This window comes from Diabrotica undecimpunctata, chromosome 8 (genome assembly GCF_040954645.1).
Source record: "Diabrotica undecimpunctata isolate CICGRU chromosome 8, icDiaUnde3, whole genome shotgun sequence".
Classification (NCBI taxonomy): domain Eukaryota; kingdom Metazoa; phylum Arthropoda; class Insecta; order Coleoptera; family Chrysomelidae; genus Diabrotica; species Diabrotica undecimpunctata.
In genome coordinates, this window is record NC_092810.1 from 95,705,981 (window position 1) to 95,729,280 (window position 23,300).

At 30.6% G+C, this 23,300-nt stretch overlaps 1 protein-coding gene across 2 annotated transcripts in view; it reads left to right on the forward strand.

The window, feature by feature from the left end:
• The window catches only part of LOC140447782 (juvenile hormone esterase-like), a 123,274-nt gene that overhangs the window by 88,571 nt on the left and 11,403 nt on the right, over positions 1 to 23,300 (forward strand). For both annotated transcript variants that reach the window (XM_072540639.1, XM_072540640.1), the window contains 3 exons: positions 4,828 to 4,974; positions 13,537 to 13,719; positions 20,372 to 20,519. In XM_072540639.1, the coding sequence (XP_072396740.1) occupies positions 4,828 to 4,974; positions 13,537 to 13,719; positions 20,372 to 20,519 (478 nt within the window). The remainder of the gene's footprint in view (positions 1 to 4,827; positions 4,975 to 13,536; positions 13,720 to 20,371; positions 20,520 to 23,300) is intronic.

The following is a 23,300-nucleotide window of genomic DNA, read 5'->3' on the forward strand; positions in this document are numbered from 1 at the left end:
GTCAGAATCATATATTATCCCAATCCCTAAACCTCAAAAACCGATAAGAGTTCCCCAGTCCTATAGACTAATATCCCTAACCTCGTAAGCTATCCGAAAAGATTGTAAACCGTCGTCTTACATGGTTTCTGGAAGATAAAAATTACTTATCCCTGAGCAAAACGGATTTAGTAAAAATAGATCAACGACGGATAAACTAGTTGATCTTAAATCCGAAGTTTACGAAACACTAATTAACAAACAGCACTGTCTAGGTATTTTCCGCGATATAACAAAAGCCTACGATTGCACATTGAGATATGGTATAATAAAAAAGCTTCACTACTAGGTGAAGTGTTCACAGTTCTTAAAATTTATTCAAAATTTTTTTCAACTCAGAACATTTAAGGTACTAGCAAATGGAACACTATCATCAACTTGAATCCAGAAAAACGGAGTCCGCCAAGAATCGGTGTTAAGTGTAACTTTATTTCTTGTTGCAATTAACAATATTTTGGAACAATGTCAACAACTAGTTAAAGCAAGACTGTACGCAGACGATATGGTTCTCCTACTAAGCGTAACAAATCTAGAATCCACCCAAAAATACTTCAAAGCGCAATAAATAATCTCCAGGAAAGGTCTGACAAAACAGGACTCAGCTTCTCTAATGAAAAAGTAAAATGCTTACTCTTCCCAAAAAAGCAAATAGAGGAAAATCCAATTTTATTATTGAGTGTTAAGAATCTGATCTTTGTTAAAGAAATAAAATTCCTCGGTCTTACATTTGACAAAACATTGGTTTAAAAAAGTCACATTAAAAATCTAAAAGGTACTTGCCAGCAAAGCATTAATATTTAAAAAAAACTGTCAAACATCACCTGGTGCTTTGGTGTTTGGGTGCCTTTTGAACAAACCCCATACTAAGTATATGCAATGAGTCAGGATAAACCCCTCTAGAATTTAGAAGAGATTTTTTAAGTTTGTTGTTTGCTTGTAAAGTTCTATCCTCCCCAGATAATCCAGTCTACCATAACGTTTATAACAATCGTTTCAGCCACTACTTCTCATCTCAGCCGCAATACAATCCGCCTTCCTATGAACGAATTAACCGATTACTTAATAAATATAGCATAATATTCCCGACAATATACCAGCCTTCCGAAAACCCTCCTCCTCCTAGGACTGTAAATAAACCACCAGTGATCACTGATCTATCAAAATTTAATAATGATGAATCCCCCATTACCAGTCATATTAATAAACCACTTAGCTCACGAAGCAGCGACAAGTGATGGTCAAGTGCAACTAAATAAGATAGTGCCAAGTGATCGTAAATTGTGCTTAAAAAACATAGTTAGCTGTGTGAGCAAAACAAATGGTCGCAGTGTTCCGAAAAACTAAGTCAAATTAAAGACAATGCTTTACAAAAACAAGCCTTTTTGTTACCTGGGAAAAAACAAGTCATCTTTACTCTACTCCGACTTGGTCACTCCCGCCATATACATCTTTACCGAATCACAAGGGAAAATCTGCAACCAGTGTTAAACTAACAGTACGGTAAAACATATTTTAACCAAATGTTAAATTTTCCAGGAAACGAGAAGTAAACTCAACCTTCCCAGCGACATAGGCAAGCTTCTTAAAGACAATAATCTTCTAAACAACATAAAGTTTATAACGACTATAGGCATAACAAATATTTAAATTAAAATTTAGTTTTTATCACAAATTACATAATATATTGATCTTCTTTCATGTTAATGTGTAATTAATAATATAAAATTTCTTTGTTTTAATATGTATTTTCCATTGTTTTCGTCTATAACCTCAGTGGTTTGGACGACATTAAATGAATAGATAAATAAAAATAAATATCGTATGTAATGTACTGGGTGTCAATAAACTGCCAATTTTTAAAATGACGAAATTTTATTCGATTTGTTTTATAACTCAAATAACTTTACTGAATCCGCATCTAGTTTTGACAAAAGTAAATTAAACATAATAAAATCCCAATGTTCTGTCAGAAGATCTAATGTTTTTAATGTAGCTAAATTTTCTAAACAGGTGTCTACTAATTTAGCCAGCTTTTTCGAATTAACTACCGTATGTATGTACAACCGAATTATATAAGCCAAAAAAAGAACTAAACTCTTTAAAATGACCCTTAAATTTGGGCAGCTCTATTTTAGGCAAGCGGATGTTAGATTGTTAAACTACTACCGATTTAAACGGTTCTGGAGTTTCAGATTGTGACTCAAATAATTCCGCATTAAGCATTTTTATTTTATAAAATTGTTCCGAAAATAATTCGCTTTTGGTATAGAAAGAATATTACCAATAATATTTGTGTGATGTTTTAAGAATTCATCACGAATTGAATCTAATTCTTCTACTCTAATTTTAAATAAAGCTCGGATATATGAATCTGTTAAATAACTGATTCATATCTTGATCTATTTATAACCGTTTTTCTCAAAAACCTGAGTTTTTTATTCTTTTCAACAAGTTTTTCCATTTTAAATTTATAACACATTCCAATTAATATTACACCCACGAAATGTACAAGAAATGTGTTTAACTCAGAAATCAACAAGTTGGATTTGAAACGGAAATAATAGTGATATGTAATACTTTATTAAAATGACGACAATTTTGACTTCAAAACCCATATAAATCTCTACTTCAAAATGCACATACAGTATTATGTTATGCTCTGATCATTAAACGGAGTCGTCAAATTTATTACTTTTCGACATTAAACCCAAATCAACTAACCCAATTTTTTATTAACCTACAAAATAATAAATGAGACTAAACCAACTATTTAAATTTAAATATAATAAATATTTTAACAAATGAGTTCACATCCGGCTAGATAGGCGGAATGTGGCGAATTAAATAAACAAAGATCTATAACGAGATAACTAATAATAATGCAATCCAAGAAAACTTTCCCATGTACCAAACTTTTGGATCATTAAAGGAAAAAGTAAAAATCATTTTCAGGTCTTTCTTAGACTTGTGCTTGGATCATTGGCCAACCATAACCTCACTGTCCAATAAAATTATTAAAAACCAAGGCAAACAATATAACCATAAAACAAACTGGTTAGAATTTAGGAAATACTTAGATGCACAAATCAATTTGCAAATTCCATTAAAAATGCTACAGGAAATAGAAGCTACAGCAAAAGAATTCACAAAATCTAAACTAAACGCAGCGCTGGCTGGTAGCGACCCTGACTATTGACTATACCTAAGACGGCAAAAATCTTGACCCTACATTTAAACAAAAAATACTCGAGAAAAGGCTGTTACGAAAAAAATAGCAAATATTAAGATGCGCAAGCGATAAAGCAAAACTACATAACAAAGTTATTAAATAATATCAAAAACAAAGGTATCCAGGATTACTTAAATTTTCTTGCAGTCACAACAACATTTTGAAAGGCAACAACCACAACAATATTGTGCTCCAATAAGAGACATGCAGGGTAAATGGGCTAAAGATAGCAAAGAAAAATCACACAGCCTTTGCTGAATAGCTAGTTACAGTTTTTTAATCAAAATTTTCGACTCAATCAAATAAACAAATTTGGATAGCAAACTAAAGTGGCAGGCACATGTCAGAAAGAAAACTGGACAACTGAAACTAAAATACAAGAAGTTATATTGGTTATTAAGTAGAAGCTCACAACCTACAATCAAGAACAAGGTATTAGTTTACAAACGAATGCTTAAACCAGTATGGTTCTATGGTCTACAGTTATGAGACTGTACTAGTGAGAGTAACCATGCTTGTCTTCAAAGAGTTCAAAACCGAATACTAAAAAACATAGTCAATGCTACGTGGTATATCCGCAACAAAGACCTACATCGGAAACTTCGTATAGTAGCAATTGAAGAAGAAATAAAGAAGATTGCCAAGGGTAACAAAAAAAATGTCTCCCTAACCATACAAATAGGGAAGTGTTAGAACTGATAGATAATGAAGACCTAGTCCGCAGGTTCAAACGCACCATACCTTTTGAACCTGTGTGATAGTGATAAATGTATAAATGTTACTTTAAATTTCGAGAGTGAACCTACTCACAGCAGTGAAGTGTGCAACAATAATTAGGACAATAAATTAAGACAAGGTTAGCTAATCATAGGGTTAGGTATATTGTTTCTATAATAAATAAAAAAATAACAAAAAAAAAATAAATTTTTAATTAAAAAAAATATCCGCCGAGTAACTTAAGGCGATTTTATAAAAAATCGTCATTTTGCGTATAATTAAAATTAATAGTTAAAAAATTTTATGTTTTGCAAAAATTTTTATTGTAAATTGTTTCAAAATGAGAAATTAAAATATTTAAATCAGGCTGAGATATCGCGAGTCGAATAAAAGGTTTCACTGAACTCATAAAATCAAAATGTTTGCTTTTTTTTTGTTTATTTACATGTTCTCGCACACCAATTTTTAAAAAAATTTAATGAAAAAAGTTGTAAAAATTTTTATTACTATTCGTTTGATACTAAATTTGACCGGTTGCCAACGAGTTATAGGCCCTTGTCATCTTTTTGGGGGTTCTCCGCTCGCCCAATGTACTTTCCTGTTTAAAATCATATTATACATTTGTTTATTTTCATGTGCAGAAGAATAAGCTGGTACATTCAAAGTATGTTTTATCTTGTCAGATATTAATGACGCATCAGTAAACTTAAGTGATACTAACTATATTAATTCTAATCATACTAAATCTTCTTGTGTTACAATAAAATACACGCACTTTATGTAAAATTCAAATAAAATTTATTATATCCAATTATTGAAACGAGAATTTCTTTATTTTACAGAGCATTCCATCACGAACATTAGGGCTTCTCGGTCCGATAGAAGAAATACCAAATGATACAGCTTTTATTACTAAACATCCTTTGCAGCATATACTAACAGGAGATTATAACAAAGTTCCTATAATGACGGGTTATACTTCTAATGAGGTAATTTTACATTATTTTTCCTTTTAAAACATTTAAACATTGTTACAGATCAAGTATTTGTTAAGTAAAAAGTAAAAAAGTAAATCTTTGTTAAGTAAAAAGTAAGAAATGAGCTAAAGGATTCTTTATTTATTAAAATTTAAAATAAAATGACCTAAATATAAACCAGTATAAATTGGAGAGGATTTGAATAAATTAAAAACAGTACCGTCCTCTTCGTTCAATATTTTGTATAGCCCAGTCTGGTTAAAAAAAAAGGTCGAAAAACTTTTCGCAGATATATGAAGCTTTTAAGACATAGGTGGAGATTAGTAGATGACGAATATATAAAAGTACTCGTATTTTTACCTTGCGTGTTTTTTTAAACAATAATTTATGGTCACAATTTGATTTTTTGTTTATAAGTTTTTTCCCCTATATTTTACATAAACAATATTTATATAATTTTTTTTATATCAAGAATTCTTTATTTTCCCGGTTTCTAAATTAAAATTGATAAATAATTTACGTAGATATTTGCACAAAGCAGTTTTTGTGCACTAATTTATAAAATTTATTAATTTTTTTATTAACAGAATAAAATGTTATTAATACATTTGAACATCGAGAAATTACCGTCTTTTAAATTTGTGGGGAATTTCCCCCCGATCGGTCAAATAGTTTGAAAGTTATTTAATTTATTTATCCCTGAGGCTAAATATTTAAACTACTGAACTTGCTCTATTAATGATGCTAGACACATTTAGCAAATTTCATAGGATTCTCTAAGACTTAAGCTATCTCAGAAGTTAAATGCATACTGCGTTTTCATCGAAATTATTTACAAAATAAACGTTTGAAAAAGGGGTATGTTTTTTTACTTATAAACAATTGTAATACCTTTTATATTTTATAAGTTAGAGACTTGTACGTACAACCATTGGATATCTGGTAAAAAAACTCATATTTAAAAAAAACCTTCTATGGCCAATAAGAACGAAGTTAGGGACTATTTTTTTAAAAATCAATCTTCATTGTTTATAAACATTAGGAAATAAAATTTGCACAAATTCTAATGAAAATCTAAACTTTCTATTGAAACGTATAGCTGTAAAATTAATTTAATTTATCGAAACTACAGCCCTTCGAAGCGAAGGCACTTTCAAAAGATCGACAGAGGAAAGTGAAGGGGATAACTGTTTCAGCTCCGTTTTTTTTTTCGAGATCGGAACTTCAAAACACGAAGGAAAAATTTACATTATCTCGGCTTCCATTGCAAAACCTGTTTTTTTAATCTGGGGTAGCTCGTCGAAATGTGACTAACTACATAGTTTTCACTGGCCGGGAAATATTGAGTCCATTGAAATTCACCGTAAAAACTTATGTCTGTCGCAGTATTAATGATGACATAATGTTCACCTTCCCCCCTTCCCCCAGGACATCTTGGAAAATCAACATAATTATAATTAATATAAGGAATATAATAATATAGTGTATAAAAAATTACCTGAAATTTAATATATAAAATATATAAGTGTTAAAAAAAAAAAAGAGAGGTTAGTCTTTGTATGTGGGTATATTTTATTTTATAAAAACCCTTAAAAGGGCAACATTACAAGCACGAACGTTTTCGGAACAACTGTTCCATCATCAGGTTAAAATGCAGGTTAACATGCCTGAGCCACCAAAATATTTGGGTAAAAACCCTTTAAATTGAAAAATGTTACCGAAGAATGTACATGATGTTTATAATACTATATGATGTTTAATATTTTAATTAGATTTTACTTCAGGTAACATACACCCATGCTTAAGTGAGTTCCAGTGTCCGGAGAGTCAACCTCTTCAAACGGACTACGGTTGGCAACTCGTACTAGTTGCCAACCGTAGTCCGTTTGAAGAGGTTGACTCTCCGGACACTGGAACTCACTTAAGCATGGGTGTATGTTACCTGAAGTAAAATCTAATTAAAATATTAAACATCATATAGTATTATAAACATCATGTACATTCTTCGGTAACATTTTTCAATTTAAAGGGTTTTTACCCAAATATTTTGGTGGCTCAGGCATGTTAACCTGCATTTTAACCTGATGATGGAACAGTTGTTCCGAAAACGTTCGTGCTTGTAATGTTGCCCTTTTAAGGGTTTTTATAAAATAAAATATACCCACATACAAAGACTAACCTCTTTTGTTATACGTGGTATACAGCCAGCTACAGGAATTATTTTCCTTGTGGATTTTTTTTTTTTTATATAAGTGTTACATTTTTGATATAAAATGAAAAAAAATTTATGTTGATTTTCCGGGATTTTCTCCGGGGAAGGGATGAAAATTATGTCATCATTATTAATACTGCGACAGGGGCGTTACTACAAAGACTGTGGACTGTACCTTTCGAAATATTGGATTAATTTTATAGCTATAAATTGTACTATAAAGTTTAGATGTTCATTCAAAATTTGTGCAAATTTTACTTCTTAATGTTTATAAACAATGGAGATATGATTTTTTTAAAAATAGTCCCTAACTTCGTTCCTATTGGTCATAGAAGGTTTTTCTTTTTAAATCTGATTTTTTATTACCAGCTATCCAATGGTTGTACGTACAACTCTGTAGCTAGAAAAATATAGAAGTTATTACAATTGTTTATAAGTAAAAAACATATTCCGTTTTAAAACGTTTTTTTTGTAGATATTTTGATAAATACGCAATACGCATTTAACTTCTGAGATAGTTTAAGTCTTAAAGAATCCTATGAAATTTGCTGAATGTATCTAGCATCATTAGTAGAGCAAGTTCGATAGTTTTAATATTTAGCCTCAGGGATAAATAAATTAAATAACTTTTAACCTATTTGACCCATCCGGGGGGAAATTTCGCACAAATTTAAAAGACGGAAATTCCTCGTTGTTCAAATGTATTAATAACATTTTATTTTGTTAATAAAAAAATTAATAAAATTTATAAATTAGTGCAAAAAAACTATTAAATTATTTATTAATTTTAATAATTTTAATTTAAAAAACGGAAATAAAGATTACTTGATATAAAAAAAATGATATAAATATTGTTTATGTAAAATATAGGGGAAAAAACTTATAAACAAAAAATCAAATTGTAACCATAAATTATTGTTTAAAAAAAAACGCAAGGTAAAAATACGAGTACTTTTTCATCTATTCGTCATCTAGTAACCCACACCTACATATATGTCTTAAAAGCTTCAGATATCTGCGAAAAATTTTGCCGTGAAATCGATGATTTTTGCATAACCAGACTGGGCTAGTAGTATTATAAGAATTTTTAGTAAGGAAGCTTAAAATCCCATACGGCGGTCCGTCAGAATCAAAAATAAGATTTCTGTTATTCGAACAGGAAAAACTGTCAGTCGAAGTACGCGTGTACTTTTTTTCGTGATAAAATAGTATACTAAAGTATAAGTGGATATTAAGGTCTATAACACGCACGACTTTTCGATCACGACAGCGCAGCCGGAGTGCTCGAAATAGAGCAAGTGTTTTAAGGACCAGTTATCCACGAATGCTTTATGCTATTTTTTTTTATTGGTACACTTTGAAATCATGTATTATTACTACAAAAAATTGAAATAAGAGCTAATAATATAAAATGGTTAAATTTGTAATGTACATCATTATACCTTTCGTTATTATGGAAATAAGAAAAACAAAAATTAATTTGCAATCTGTCACATCAAATTAATTGATATTACTAGTTGTATATTGCTTAAAAGAAGAATGAGAAGAATGTTTCAAACACCATTGGGAGTGTCATTAATGGAAGTACAACCCATCGAGCAAAAAGACAGAAGAGGGAATGTAAAGGTAATTAAAACTTTCTCGTCTAAGATACATTCTGAAAAATATTTTATTGCTACGGTTTTACGACCTTATAAAAAAACATTAAATATTTTTTCAATTAAAACAATCATTATATTAAAATTTTTAAACTTTGTACTAGTTCCATTAGATAAATTAGAACCCCTACACCAATGTATAAGTATTGTGAAGTGTCGTAAAATTTAAATTTGGCGCCTTTTCATTTCCGGATATGTCCGCTATATTAAGAGGCCACTTTTATGAATTTTGGTCTCCTTTTCATTACGATTAGATTCCCTTTTTTGTCTTTTTGCTCGATGGTACAACCATGATACTATGATTAAGAAGATAAGATATTGCGCATAACTCGTGACGTAATTGGAGAGTTGCACGTTCGTAATGTCAGTTTTTTGCATGTGTCAATAAATAATCTTTAATAAATAGTGTGGAGATATCCTTTTGTGTACGATTATTGTAATTATTAAACCTTTATTTAATATTATTATTTTGCTAATTGAATAATTTCATCACAGAATGCATAAAAATCCCATTTAACATTAACGAGAATTCAAATTCTACTCTCCAATGACGGCATGCGCGAACACGACCGATTTTGTGCTACGGGAAGATCCTATCTTGTTAGTCATAGTATCATGGGTACAACCCCATCGGCTTTCGAGAATGTCGGTAGTATTAATTTGAACAGCATTTCCTCTGATTTAAAAAACGAAAGTATAAATATTTTAAACAATACCAACTGTACTTTTCACATTCATTTAAAAGATTACGACCTCCAAATATTTGAATAATGCTTTTGAAATATTTGTTAGTAATATTTTATTTATTAATTTATTTATTTGACGTTACAAGTTATGTACTCCTTTCAGGTCAGATAAATAGTTAAAACTGTTGCCATGGTAACTTTAACACACCCGCGTTTTAGAAAGTTGAATTTAAACACGCTGGAGCGTACTTTAAATAAGCAAACTGGGGTACCAATAAAAAAATATATATGTATCCACTTGTAAAATATCTCTGACTCTAAAAAATTAACAGGTGTTTGTTATCTTATCGTTATTAACTCTATTGATAATATTAATTATCATTATATTTAATTAACGGCATCCACTACTAAAGTCGGTTTGCTATATTTACGCGGGTTTCGGATTAACAAAATTTAAAACAGTTGCAGTAAACGACTTCCCAGAAAATTAAGTAAAAACTGCATTAATAGTCATATTTTAAAATACATTAAAATAACATTAGGGTAGGTATAAATTTGTTACAATATTGCAGTTGAATTGATTCTTTGCCAGTGTTGACATTGTATGTTTGGTGGAAATATTTAAAAATGCCTAGACGTGTGTTAGATGTAGATAGTCTAATTTGTAGTGTACATAAGTATTTTACGGATGAAAAAGAAAACGGCGGTCCTTTAAAATCGGTAATGTCTGTTCAACAATGCGTATGTGATGCTCTAGGAATTAGTGAAACCAAAATAAGAGGAGTATTACAAAATCGCAATAATGAACGGCCGAAAGAAGATCACCGAAAAGCTCGCCTATTATTGAAAACGAAAGATATTCCAGATGGGAAAAAATTTGAAATTCGTGATACCATTTATCGAATGCGAGCCAACAAGGAAGATGTGACCTTAAATACAATTCTCTCGGAATAAAAAGATAGAAAATTTGACGAAATTGGCAGAACAAGTCTATGGCAAGTGATACATAATTTCGGTTTCAAATTTCAAAAGGAGGATAACAGAAAAGCCCTTTGTGAAAGAAGTTCTGTTGTGCATAAAAGAATTAACTTTCTAAGAAAATATTCTAAATTAAAAGAAGAAAGGGCAAATTTTATATATTTAGACGAAACATGGATATTTTCTAGGGCTGCAACCAAGAGAATATGGCAAGATGATGACGTAAAGTCTATCAAACATAGTGATGGAGAAGGTAAGCGACACATAATTTTAGATGCAGGAGGGAAATCGGGTTTTATAGAACGTGCTGATTTAATATTTTAATCTAAATCAAAATCAAGTGACTATCACGATAATATGAACACAGAAATGTTTGTAAAATAGTTACATGAAAAACTTCTCTCAGGTTTAAGTGAGCCCAGCGTAATTATTTTAGACAATGCACCTTACCATTCTGAAGTATTAAACAAAAGTCCAACAAATTCTTGGACTGTTAATAAAATTAAAGAATGGTTGACAAAGGAACATATACCATTTACACAACATATTTTAAAATCAGAATTATTACGCTTGGCAAATATCCACGCAAAACCAAAAACCTTTGTTGTGGATCAGATTATTGAAAGTTACGGTCATCAAGTTTTACGTCTGCCACCGTATCATTGCCAGGTTAATCCCATCGAATATATATATATATATATATATATATATATATATATATATATATATATGGGGAATAGCAAAACAATATTATGACAACCATATTGGGCCTAACGGTTATAGCGACGAGGCAGTTCGGGAAACTTGGCGAAAGGCACTTTTAATTGTAACTCTAGAAGTGTGGTGCAACTGTATATTCAAGTGCGAGAAATAAGTCCAATCATAATAACAATTAATGGTGATGACAGTGATGATGATGACGATTATGATATTTTTGATGATAATGACTGATTTTCATTTTTGTTGGCAAGTTAAATTTTTTTATTTTTCATTAGAAATTCTCTCCATGGAACAAATATACATAGACCATATGTTCTGTGTGAAGTGTAATATAAAATTATTATTAGGTTTATATTAGCCACATTAGAATCCATTAATGAAGTAATTCTCCTTATTATACTGTCAATTATATAAAAGATTTTCCATTATTATTTAATTAAAAAAAGTTATGGATTATTTTTAATTTCATTTGACCAGTTGATATTTCCCCAAAGGGCAGGTAATTAAAACTGGGTACTTACAATAAAATTTTTAATCCGAAACCCGCGTAAATATAGCGAACCGACTATAGGTATAACCCATCTAAAAAGTATCTCATTTTTTTTGTTGGGAGTTGTTTTAATTAATTTCTTTACCTCTTTTGTTAACTACCATTCACCATTCTAGTATCTTTCTATCTAATATATTATACCTTCTATCATTTATTCTGGCTATTAAAGCTATTGATCATATATTAACATAGACCGAGCAGTCTGTAGAATGAAGTGACTTTTTTTTCGTTGTTCGTTTTGTCTCTATCTTACATCAAGTAAGTATAGTAGCTTCTATTTTTGGTCGAAGGAGACCAAGTAAAGTGTTTCAATGTGGGATAGAAAGACAGATCGAACAACTGAAAAAGATATCGTCGCTGCTCGTTGCTGGTATGCTCAGTCTATGCAGTACCCTTTCAGCCGAAGCTGCTGGTGTTGGACACCAGTGTCCGCCACTGATGTTCAGTTGCAGTAAAGCATTTTTTTAAATAAACGATTACAGGAGAGCAACTTTTAGTGTCCAGCTAGTTTGTGAGGCTCGCTGATGTGTGTCTCACCTTCGCCACTAGGCCGGCCACCAAACACCATTTTCTTTTTCAGAGTATTGTTTTAAATTGAAGCGTTTACACGAGCCACTTCTGGTGTCTTGTTTTTAGTTTTGTTTTAATAATTTGTTAAATTTTACAAATAAAAGGCAAGTATCGAGCATAGCTTTTTATGCCCTAGTACTTTCGCCCCCAGAGCATCTTCAAGGACATCTGAAATAAGCCAAGAAATGTTTTTTTAAGTTAGAGAAAAGTAGTTAACTTCGAAATAACTCGAAGGTAATGGTTGATAAAAAATTTTATATAACGTTTAAGACTGATTTTGTCTAAATTGTTGGCTATCAAGCACTTCAATGAATGGTATAAACAGATTTGGATTCCCTGGAATATTTCTCGTTTCAAATTTTATCCATGATAATGAATCCGGCATATTATATATTTCCATTTCTCTGGGTAACTCTTAATTTACTCACTAATGTTTTTTTTTGGTCAAAAGTATTAATTCCTAATGAAATTATTTAAAATATCTATTTTTAATTGAGATAATCTTAGTCAATCATGAAATAGCAAGTTGGCTATTATTTTGGTGTCACTGAAGCTAATTTTTACCGACTATCTGATTAAAGTTTATTAAGCATGTTCTTAGCTTCCGCCAAGTGATTTGAGAATAAATCAGTGCTTATCACGTATAAATAATCAAACTGTAAACATTAGACAAAAAATCATAAATCAACTGTAAATAATTTTATACGATTTCATTGATGTTTATTATTATTACTATGTCATTCTGTTATTTGATAACAAACGGTTTGGTAACCTGATGTCATCTTACTTGACACAGCTTCCCATTTTTGGGTTTTTACTATCAATTTACTTTCTTTGAGTAACGGTTACGTTTTTGAAAATAATGATTATGCATTCATTATATTCTAAAGTCATTTAATATCTTCAAAATTGTTTTACGTTTTACAATTTCAAAAAACTTACAATTTCAAAATTTCTTATTAGGGGATGGATTGGTTCATTTTTTATAGCTTCAGTAAACATTCTATAATTTCTAGACTATTCCGATACTAAATATAATATAAGCGATACGATTAAGCAGCAACACTGAAAAAGTTTGTGTCTGAGTCTACTTTCTGAAAAGCATTTAAAAAAAGCAATTACTGAAGAAATTTCGATAAGCATTTTAAATCATTAATGTTTAATTATACTATATACATTTTACAAATAAAAATATTTTAGGTGATATGTCTCAGCTCCGAAATTATGAAAGACCAAGGCAAATCTTTTGTAGACAATTTCGATATAGAATTCATCTTGAATGCCATGATAGGAATTGAAAAAGGCAGCGAGACATCCAAAAAGTACGTACAACGGATAAAAGAGACTTACAAGATGCCAAATGGTGAAATCAACAAGTATTTAGTAAGTAATGAATTATTTGCAGATGTGAGTCCATTTCAAACAGGTTTGTAGAAATAAATTTTTAACTTAACGTAATTTTTTATTTAGCTTAGGACTACTGGTTTCGACCACTACAATTATATTAAACACATTATATAAAATTCTATCAAGTTTCTTGCAAAATGTGCCACTATTATCTATGATTTGAGGAAGTATATAAATAGTACCTACATGCCTGTTCAAGGATTGTTGTTAAAGAAGAGACATTTTGTAAGAAGTCATTCGAACCACTTTATGTGAAACTTATTTAAGGAGGCCACCTGAACCACAAAAAGTAATTAAGGTGCCGTTTTTTAAAATAACTGCATGTAGTAGCTTCTTGTGCACTTGCAAATGCACAAGAAGCTACTACATGTAGTTATTTTATTTAAAATTTAATTTTAAAAAGAATAACTACTATGTTCTAATTTGTTTATGTATGTTTTTATTCGATCTCGCAAGTCTATATACATATTATATAACATACTCGAATAAGGGTTTTTACCAGGGTGTAGCTACCACCGTATCAATTAGACGAGGCCCACGACATACAGGGGCCCCCGACCTATACATGTAGAGTTTTAAATTTTTTTTAACTACGAATAATTTATATGTTAAAAATTTCTAAAGACGCCCCTGTCGGTGGAATATTTTCGTTTTTCTGTTTTCAAATGAATTTTAAAACGATCAATATATTATGGCATTTTAAGTTGAGATTCTAAATATCAAGTTTCGGTATTCAGTTGTTTTTGTCATTTGTTTACATTCGAGTCCCCTAATATAATATTGCAAGTCAGGTAATCCATTTTTCTAAAACGTAATAAAGCTGGAAATATTTCAAGGTTGTCGACAAACGAGTGTCGAGGGTATTATGTTTGTTTAGGTTCGTAGGCACAACTGGTTCCAGAGACGTGAAGGGAAATTTATTTTGGTTGAATTTGTAAAATCTAACAGAGAATTGGGAGTCAAGCAAGAGATCTGAGACTGAAGAGATGTTTGGGCAATTTTGAATCGCGAGTCGATTCAATTTCTTTGTGTAATGTCTTAAGACCGGTTAAGGTGATAATACTCTTTGCATAATGGCAGTTTAGAACAGAGTAATCACCATAAGATTTGTGCAGTATACAGGAACTGAAGAAACTTTTGAAAATTATTATATAGGATGTCCCCATCGTCAGCTTGCTTCCTCCACCGAACCTAATTCTACATCTCTTGATTGTTCGTCCCTGAGTATGGAAATGGTTGCTTTGTATCTGTTGGAGAATATGTCCAGATAGATGTTCCATAGATGTTTAACAAGTTTTTTTTAAAGTTAAGTGCGAAACAGTGAAATCAAGGTAACATTTAACATATTAATTTTAAAGTAAAGGCAGACATTTTTTTGCTAAAAGTAAGAATTGCTTTCATTAAAATTTAAAAGGATTTGTAATAATTAATAAATTGTAAATTTTATGGTTTAACTTAGCTGTCATTTTAATTGTTTTTTTTTTTAATTTAATGGTAACATATGACAGCTAGCTTTATGTTTTTTCGATATTTATTTGTTTTGTTTCTTTAAAAGAAAGGTTAATCTCTGTGCGGTAACATTTGTAAGTTTTTGTAGTATCTCCAACCTCTGGAGTTTGTAAACAGACAACACATGTAAGTTTTTTTTTGTAATTTTGTATTTTGCAACTTTTGGTAATTTTTGTGCCATTTGTATTTTTGATAACTGTTCGTTTGAGACGAAAATAAACGTTTGATTTGTTTCTCTGATCCATTTGTTTGTATTTATTTTAGAAATCTCCTAACCCTTTATGTATTTTTTATTTTAGGATATTTTTCCTAAATCCAGCAAGTTTAGGATTCTTCGAAGCGGCGTCCTTTCCTTTAAAATAGCTAGAAGACCTTTCTTGTTGTCTTAATTTGCCATTTGTCCAGGAGATTTACGTAAGTAACCCATTTGTTTCTTTTTTTTGTAGCTACTCCAATCCAACCCCTTGTCGTTCACTTATCCACGACCCCAGCTCTCCAACAACCCCCTGAGTGCCGTTCGCATACGTTTTGATTTATTTTGCTTGCCCTATCTTCGCCCCTATAGTTTCTGTCCCCAATTTTCTACCCCATATTCTTACCCTGAGGTAGGCAAAATATAATATCGTTACATACAGCCCCTCGACACGTCGAAACAAAAGTTTAAAAATTATTCCACAATTTCGTAGGTCGTATAGTCAATCTTTTGAAGGCTTTTCAACAGCAATAAGACTATTAGCCGCTTTTGTAAAGTGCTTTAATCCAATACAAAGACTAATTTTACTTCTGCTGTAATATTCTTGCTTAATTTATTTAGTTTGGACGACTATACCGAGAAATGAGAACGCTCTATAGATTTATTATAGGAGAGTTCCAAATCCTGATAATGAACTCTACCAAGCAACCTTTTTAGCCTAAGTCAAGATTGGCTTTTTTCCTTGCCCTGTTATCTACCTGATTCTCAGCAACGCTAAATGTATTTTTTAATTTTAATTCTGAAAATATTGTGAAGTTGTGAAAAAAAAATGAGTGAAAGAAAAAGAGAGTAAATCGTGAAGCTATGAAAAGAAAAATGAAACAAAAAAGAAAGTTTTAAAGAAGTTGTCCAAAATTTCTACATTTTTCCATCAACTACATCGTCAAAGTGATTTAGATTGGAATGGTAAGTACTAGGTTTCTATTTACTGGTGGAAAGATTCGCATCCAGTTTCGTCTGTAAATTATTGGAGGGCTTGGGCATATTACAGTAAAATAAAAGAGCATTGAAAAAATATGATAAAAAAAAAGAAGAATATTTTATTATAACTTGAATTTTATTTTATTCTTGGATTCTTCTGTACCGTACAGTCTGCCAGAGGTTCTAAAAATTAAAAAATATAACACCAAAAATCCAAATAAAATAAAGAATTTGTTAATATCTGTTCGTCAGATCAAGCAAATTTTGTTAGCAGACTTACCGAATACAAAAAAAAATGATTTTAAATTGAGTCTGTTTAAACCACAAGGGCCGTTTCCAAAGGATCTACAAAGAAAGCGAGCTTTTTCAATTTATTATTATTCCTACTTAAATAAGACTGGTATAAAAATGTTAAAGCCATGGCTGGAGGTTATTTCAAATCAAATGGCGAGCCCTTCCACGAAATAGTTAATCGCGCAGACAATATAATATCTATGATCAGACCTATGCAGTGGCGTTGCAATATTAAACAAATTAAATTATTTAAAATTGTACTTACTAATTACAAAATTATTATTCACTTAAATAATAAATGGAGTTTAATTGTACACAGAGTGTTTTATAGATACCACACTTTTTGTTTGTTATAATACCATCTTTAATAATTGATATTCTATAAAGTTTGGTGAAATTTAATTTCTAATTTAGTGTCAGTAACCTAAAAACCGTAATTATAAAGTCATTATTAATGACTACTTAACAATTCGCATAGAAGAAAAGACAAAGGACTGATTAGAAATTATTTCCGAGAATTTCTAGTCACTGGATTTTAAACGAGTTCGTAATTTAGTCTCAATATGTTGTCGAGTCTCAAAAAGAAAGATGCTACCACGCGTATTAGAATTATTTTGTAGAATGGAGATGGTTAAGTGTAGTACGAGTAAACAGATCAGATTGACACCAGAATCCAAAGGAATAGTCTACAATGTATTTAATTATATGCAAATATTATGGTATGAAGATAAGCGAACCAGTAATAAACAACGTGTGAGTAAAGCTACTGGAGTAGATTTACGTATAGTAAAAGAGATCATTCAACGAACGAGTATGTTAACAAACGCAGAGTCAAATAATACACTAAAATTTCCAGCTACAACACTTGCTAAAAGGAAAGCAACCGTGACAGACTTGAGGGAGTATGACAAACAGTTCATTAGAAATATCATTCATCGTTTTCATGAGACTGAACGTTGTCATGTATCATTGAAGCTTTTGCATAAAAGGCTTGAAGAGGTGTACGAGTGGACTGGAAGTGTGAGTTCTCTCTACAGGATTGTAAAAGATGTGGGATTTAAATGGAAGAAAACGAAAGATAATCGACGTTTATTAATTAAACGTAATGATATTCATGCTCTTTGCAATAAATATTTGGACAAAATTAAATATTACCGAAGCGAAGATAAGTCAATTGTATATGTTGATGAAACCTATATACATGCAGGACAGGAAAGGATTGTTCAAAAACATTTCAAAAGGAAGTATATTGGTCATCGTATATGGTGGTGGGAAGATGGGTTTCATACAGACTGCATTTTTGATTTTTAAGACAGGAGATTATCATGGTGATATGAAATTAGAAAATTATGAAAAATGGATAAAAGAACAGTTAATCTCCAATTTGCCTGTTGGATCTGTTGTTGTTACTGATAATTCGTCATATCATAAAGTACAAATTAATAAATCACTCACCAGTAAGTCTAAAAAACTGGATACGGTATCTTGGTTGACAGAAAAAAATTTACCATTTGTAACGTCAATGTTAAAACCGTAATTGTATGAAATCATGAAATCATCAAACGACACAAACAAGATCATATTTAATATAAATTTGACAAAGTGCTGCAAGAATGTGGATATGTTTCTTTAAAACTTCCGCCATATCATCCAGATTTGGACCCTAAAGAAATGGTTTGGGCGCAAATAAAAAATGAAGTTATAAAACAAAACGTTTATTTTAAGTTAGAAGACGTAAAAGTGTTGGTGGAACAAGAATTTGCTAGAGTAACTGTAGATAACTGGAAAAAAGTGTGTGAACATGTTGTCAAGGTATTTGAAAAGTGAACGTCGGATAGGATGTAATTACTGAAAAATTAGGGATTAATTTAAATGATTTTAGTAAAGACGACAGTGCATGACGTTTAAGTGAATATTAATATAAATAATAAAGGTTTTCACGTTAAAACAATCTTTGTAATTAACTTATGGTTTCACATACAGACATTATATGTCTGTGATATATTATAATAATATGTATCAAAATGTAGTACAATATTGCCAAAAATATAATCTAATATCATTGTTTAATAAATTGTGTGTACCTATCTTTAACAATTTGATTTAAATCATAAGTATTTTTTGGAACGCCACTGCTTTGTTTGGTGAGGCTTAACTGTTCCTAGAAATGTTCGCCACTACAGTTGGAACATACTCTATGTTATTCTAATATTTTGAACCAACCAAATTGTCATTTATGTTGGTTGTTAGCAGATTGTCAAAGCAAATTATACTGTTCGGCATGGGTTAATGGTATTTTTGTTAGAAGAAATTTCACACAATGTATATTTGATCATTAAAACTCAAAGCAACACATTCAAGCACCGTTGTATTACAATAATTGGCTACAAGGTAACACCATTGATACTTTACTACAGAGTGAAATCAGCAATAAAATTACATTCTAGCGAAGTGTACTGCATCCTATAATAAATGTTATAATTACTTTAGCATCATGCAATTTATCTTTGCGAGGCCATGACTCTGAATTTGGAAATTTTATGTTAGTTTTACGTTTAATATCAAATTATGAACTTATTTTAAAAGAACTTATTGTAAAGCCGAAACGTAAGAAAAATTATTTATATTCGATAATTCAAAATAAAATCATTAGTCTACTTGGTACTGTAGTTAGAGATACAATCTTCTCGTAAATTGAAAAAGCTTCATTTATGGCAATTATTTTGCATACAACCAAACATTTGTCAAAAACTGACCAACTTTTTATAGTATTTCGATACGTGTCAATAGTAGAAAACAATGAGTGTGTACCCAAAGAAATTAAAATCTGTATGTTTTTTTTTTGGGATTCATATCAGTAGCTGATTGCACTGCAGAAGAAGATTTCACTCTTTATTTTTTTGGCACTGTCCCACATCAGTTGTGAAAAGAGTCCCGCGATAAATTTTGATATGGGGCTCCTGTGGGGCTAGTTACGTGACTGGTTTTCACTTTACTTATCTTTTGTGTAAAAAACCAACCTATTATATTACGCATTTTATAAAAATTTTTATTAAGGGCCATATTACATTACAGTCATTTAGCAAAATGTTTCTTCAATAAATAAACAAACAAATAAATAACACAAATAATATAAATATACCTCTAAAATAAAAATAACTAACTTTATACATATGACATTACTTTTAGTGTCACAAACAATAACATCAATTAACTTTCTCTCAATAACAACAATAATTGGGAGCTACCAGAGTGTCTCCTCAAGACACATCCCCCATGTTTCGATATGTAAAAAGTTGAAAATTTATAGACAAATACCATAGCTAAATGAGCGTTCTATAAACGTTCTATAGTTGCTTAGGTATGTAAGTAGTGTGAACCATACATAAGTAATATTGGAACTTTTTGCAACAAATCTGATAAAACTCTTTTAGTTACGATATGTAACTGTTTTAGCATATTAATTTTACTTATCCGGAGTACTAGACATAACCGGAAAATTTTAGTGGTCGAAACCGGTCGTCCTAAGCTAAATAAAATAGATTTTCAGCAAGTCTAAAATTTATTTTAAAAAACCTGTTTTATTGCTCATATGAAACTGAAAAATTTTTTTGTTTAATATTAATCCATAATTTATTTTTCATTTTTCAGGTATTATCAGATCTCTTCTTTATAACAGGTACAGTTGGTTGTGCCAAACATCATGCAGCTACGTCTGATAAACCAGTTTATTTGTACAGAATGTCTTTAGATGCTGGCCTAAACATATTCAAAAGATCGGCCAAGCTTGATTTGCCAGGTAACTTTTTTCAATGTATTTATTATTCATCATTCTTTTTGTCCTTATACCCATATGGTTTAGCTTTCCCAATTACATTTCTCCATAAGTTTTTATCTTGGGTTAGATCTATATCAATCCCCTACACCAACATATCTTGTCTAAGCGTCTTTCGTTTATTCCTTTTAGAACTTGGAAATTATTCGAATTGAGTAAATAATGTCTTAACCTTAAGCATGTCAGAAATATCCTAGCATCTTCCATTTTAGCACTAATTGATATCACCCCTGTACTTCCATTAATGTGTTTATTTCTAATTTCACCTTTTTTGTGCCTTTACTCATACATATATTCATTCTTATTTTCGCCACATGCATTCGTTGTTTTCTTTTTAACTGCCTAGTCTGTACACCATAGCTGGTCTTATGTCAATGTTACAAAATTTTTCTCTTAGTTTTATAGGAATCTTTTTCTTACACAAAACACCATTCGCTTCTTTCCACTTTATCCATTCTCCTCTAATCCTACTACCTGCATTTCCATCCCATTACCCTGCAATTCCGGTAATAGGTATTTAAAACTATTACTTTTGACAATCGTCTCCCCATCCCATGATATCATTTTATTTGTAGTAACTCAAGCATCTCATGAGAGATTTACTAACATCTCAAATTCTCTATTTTTTGGTCCAGTCTCTTGTGTTTCAGTTTTTATTCCATGTTGTTCCGCTGTTATGTGAACCAACAGTAATGAGAATAACTACTTGTCGAGTCTTGGTGAGATTTTATGTTCACATGAAATTTATCTTTATGTCCCACACCTCAACGTCAAAATAAAGCCAACTTGTTGTTGTATCGCCTACAGAGTTATCCATACTTTTCTAGGAATATCAACTGGTCCATCTGGTTTACATTTCTTTATTTTTTGAGATGTCTGTTACTGTCTTTGTGAGCTTAACTAGCTTTCTTAAATTCTACATTTCATGAACTGACAAAGTACTTGATAAATCGCTTTTTGATATTTTTGAACTGAAATGGTTTTTTATTAATTATATCTTGGATACTGCTTAAATTTTTTTTTCTTGTTTCATGTTTGACTGTTTTATATATCTTCGATTCTCCTTCCCTGGTATCAGGTTTATCGTAAAGATTTGTATACACATCTACTTTATATTTTGCTGTAGACTTTTCTCTATTCTTGAGCTAAATAGACAAACTTATTCCTCATTTTTTAGATTTCATTACTTATTTTTTGTAGTCTACTACTTTTCTACGTTTGAAGAATTTATTTCGCGATATTTATTCGCTCATATGTGAATTCAAATTACTTTCTATTATGGCCTTCTCCTTTGATAAAATATAACTCACAATGTCTCCTCATTAAGCCTGTAAAGCTTTTCTGTTATTCTTACATGGGTTAATTTGAAAATCATATACATACAACCTTCAAACTTTTGTATATAGTACAAATTTTAATTGTCATTATTTTATCACTCGATTTTACATCTTTTATAGTGTTACGTTTTTTTATTAATTCTAATTTATTTATTAAAGGTTCTATTTATAACACTTAAAAGTTTATTTAAGTCTTTATTTTGTACTAATTTATTTTAATTACACTTATATAATTTATTATAATTCGTGCGTTACAATTTAAACGCGGCGCGCGATCTTCACATATTAACTGTTCTCTTCCCAACAAAATTCCTCTTATACTAAATATAAAACTCCGTTAGTTTCGAAATTCCCTAGAGCAGACATGAATTGACTCGAACATTGGGGAAGACCGGTTGTTGGTGGTGTTGACAGGAATAACGGGAACTCCATCGAATAGACTGGTATTTTGGCGAACGCACAATAAGGCGGTCTTCGGCTGAAACTAGTTTTTCAACTGAGCGCCGAAATAACTAGAACAGAACTACGTACCTAATTTGTCCTCCTCCTCTATATTTTTTGCTTCGTAAGGATGTAGTGGCGTCATGTAATTCGTTTGACTATTTCTGTCCAAAAATCATGTCCTTTATTTGGTCAGAACATAGTAGCAACACTTCAGTGTTGCAAAATATGATTTAAATGACATATTTTTGGAATTTTAACAAACACATGAGATTAACAAAAGATTTATTATTTAAATTGCACAAACTACACATTCGGATAATGTATCATGTTTAATTGTCCCATTCAACACATCAGTGTATGATCTCTTAATTGAATTTCTCAGGAAAACAAAAGTAGTCACTATACTATACTATAGATATATATATATATATATATATATATATATATATATATATATATATATATATATATATATATATATATATATATATATATACAAGTAGGTACTACTATAATTTTAAGTCAGTAATATTTCATTAATATGATCTGTGGCTAATGAACATAGGTTGAAAACAAATTTCTCCATTCATATATACACAATATCGTATTGGAGATCCTTCACTGGATCTTTTGCCCACTACGTTGCTTTCTTTTAAGAGCATGTAGCAACTCCATATAATAATAATTTTCTCTTTTCTTTTTCTCTATATGTAGACATTACTCGTATGTTTTTCAATGTGCCTCCAGTAAGTTGTTAAGAACTTTAAGCTAGGGCACATGAACGGAATCAAATTTGACATACGCCATATTTTTTCATAAATTTTTCACTAATTTCTTAAAATATAATAATTTTTCAGCACCAAACCACCCGTAAGGAGAGCGATTCTGTTGGCTTAAGGTTTAAGCTAGCAAAACTAAATAAACTGTTTGCCTATGGCATATTTTTTCACCCATTTTTCACTAA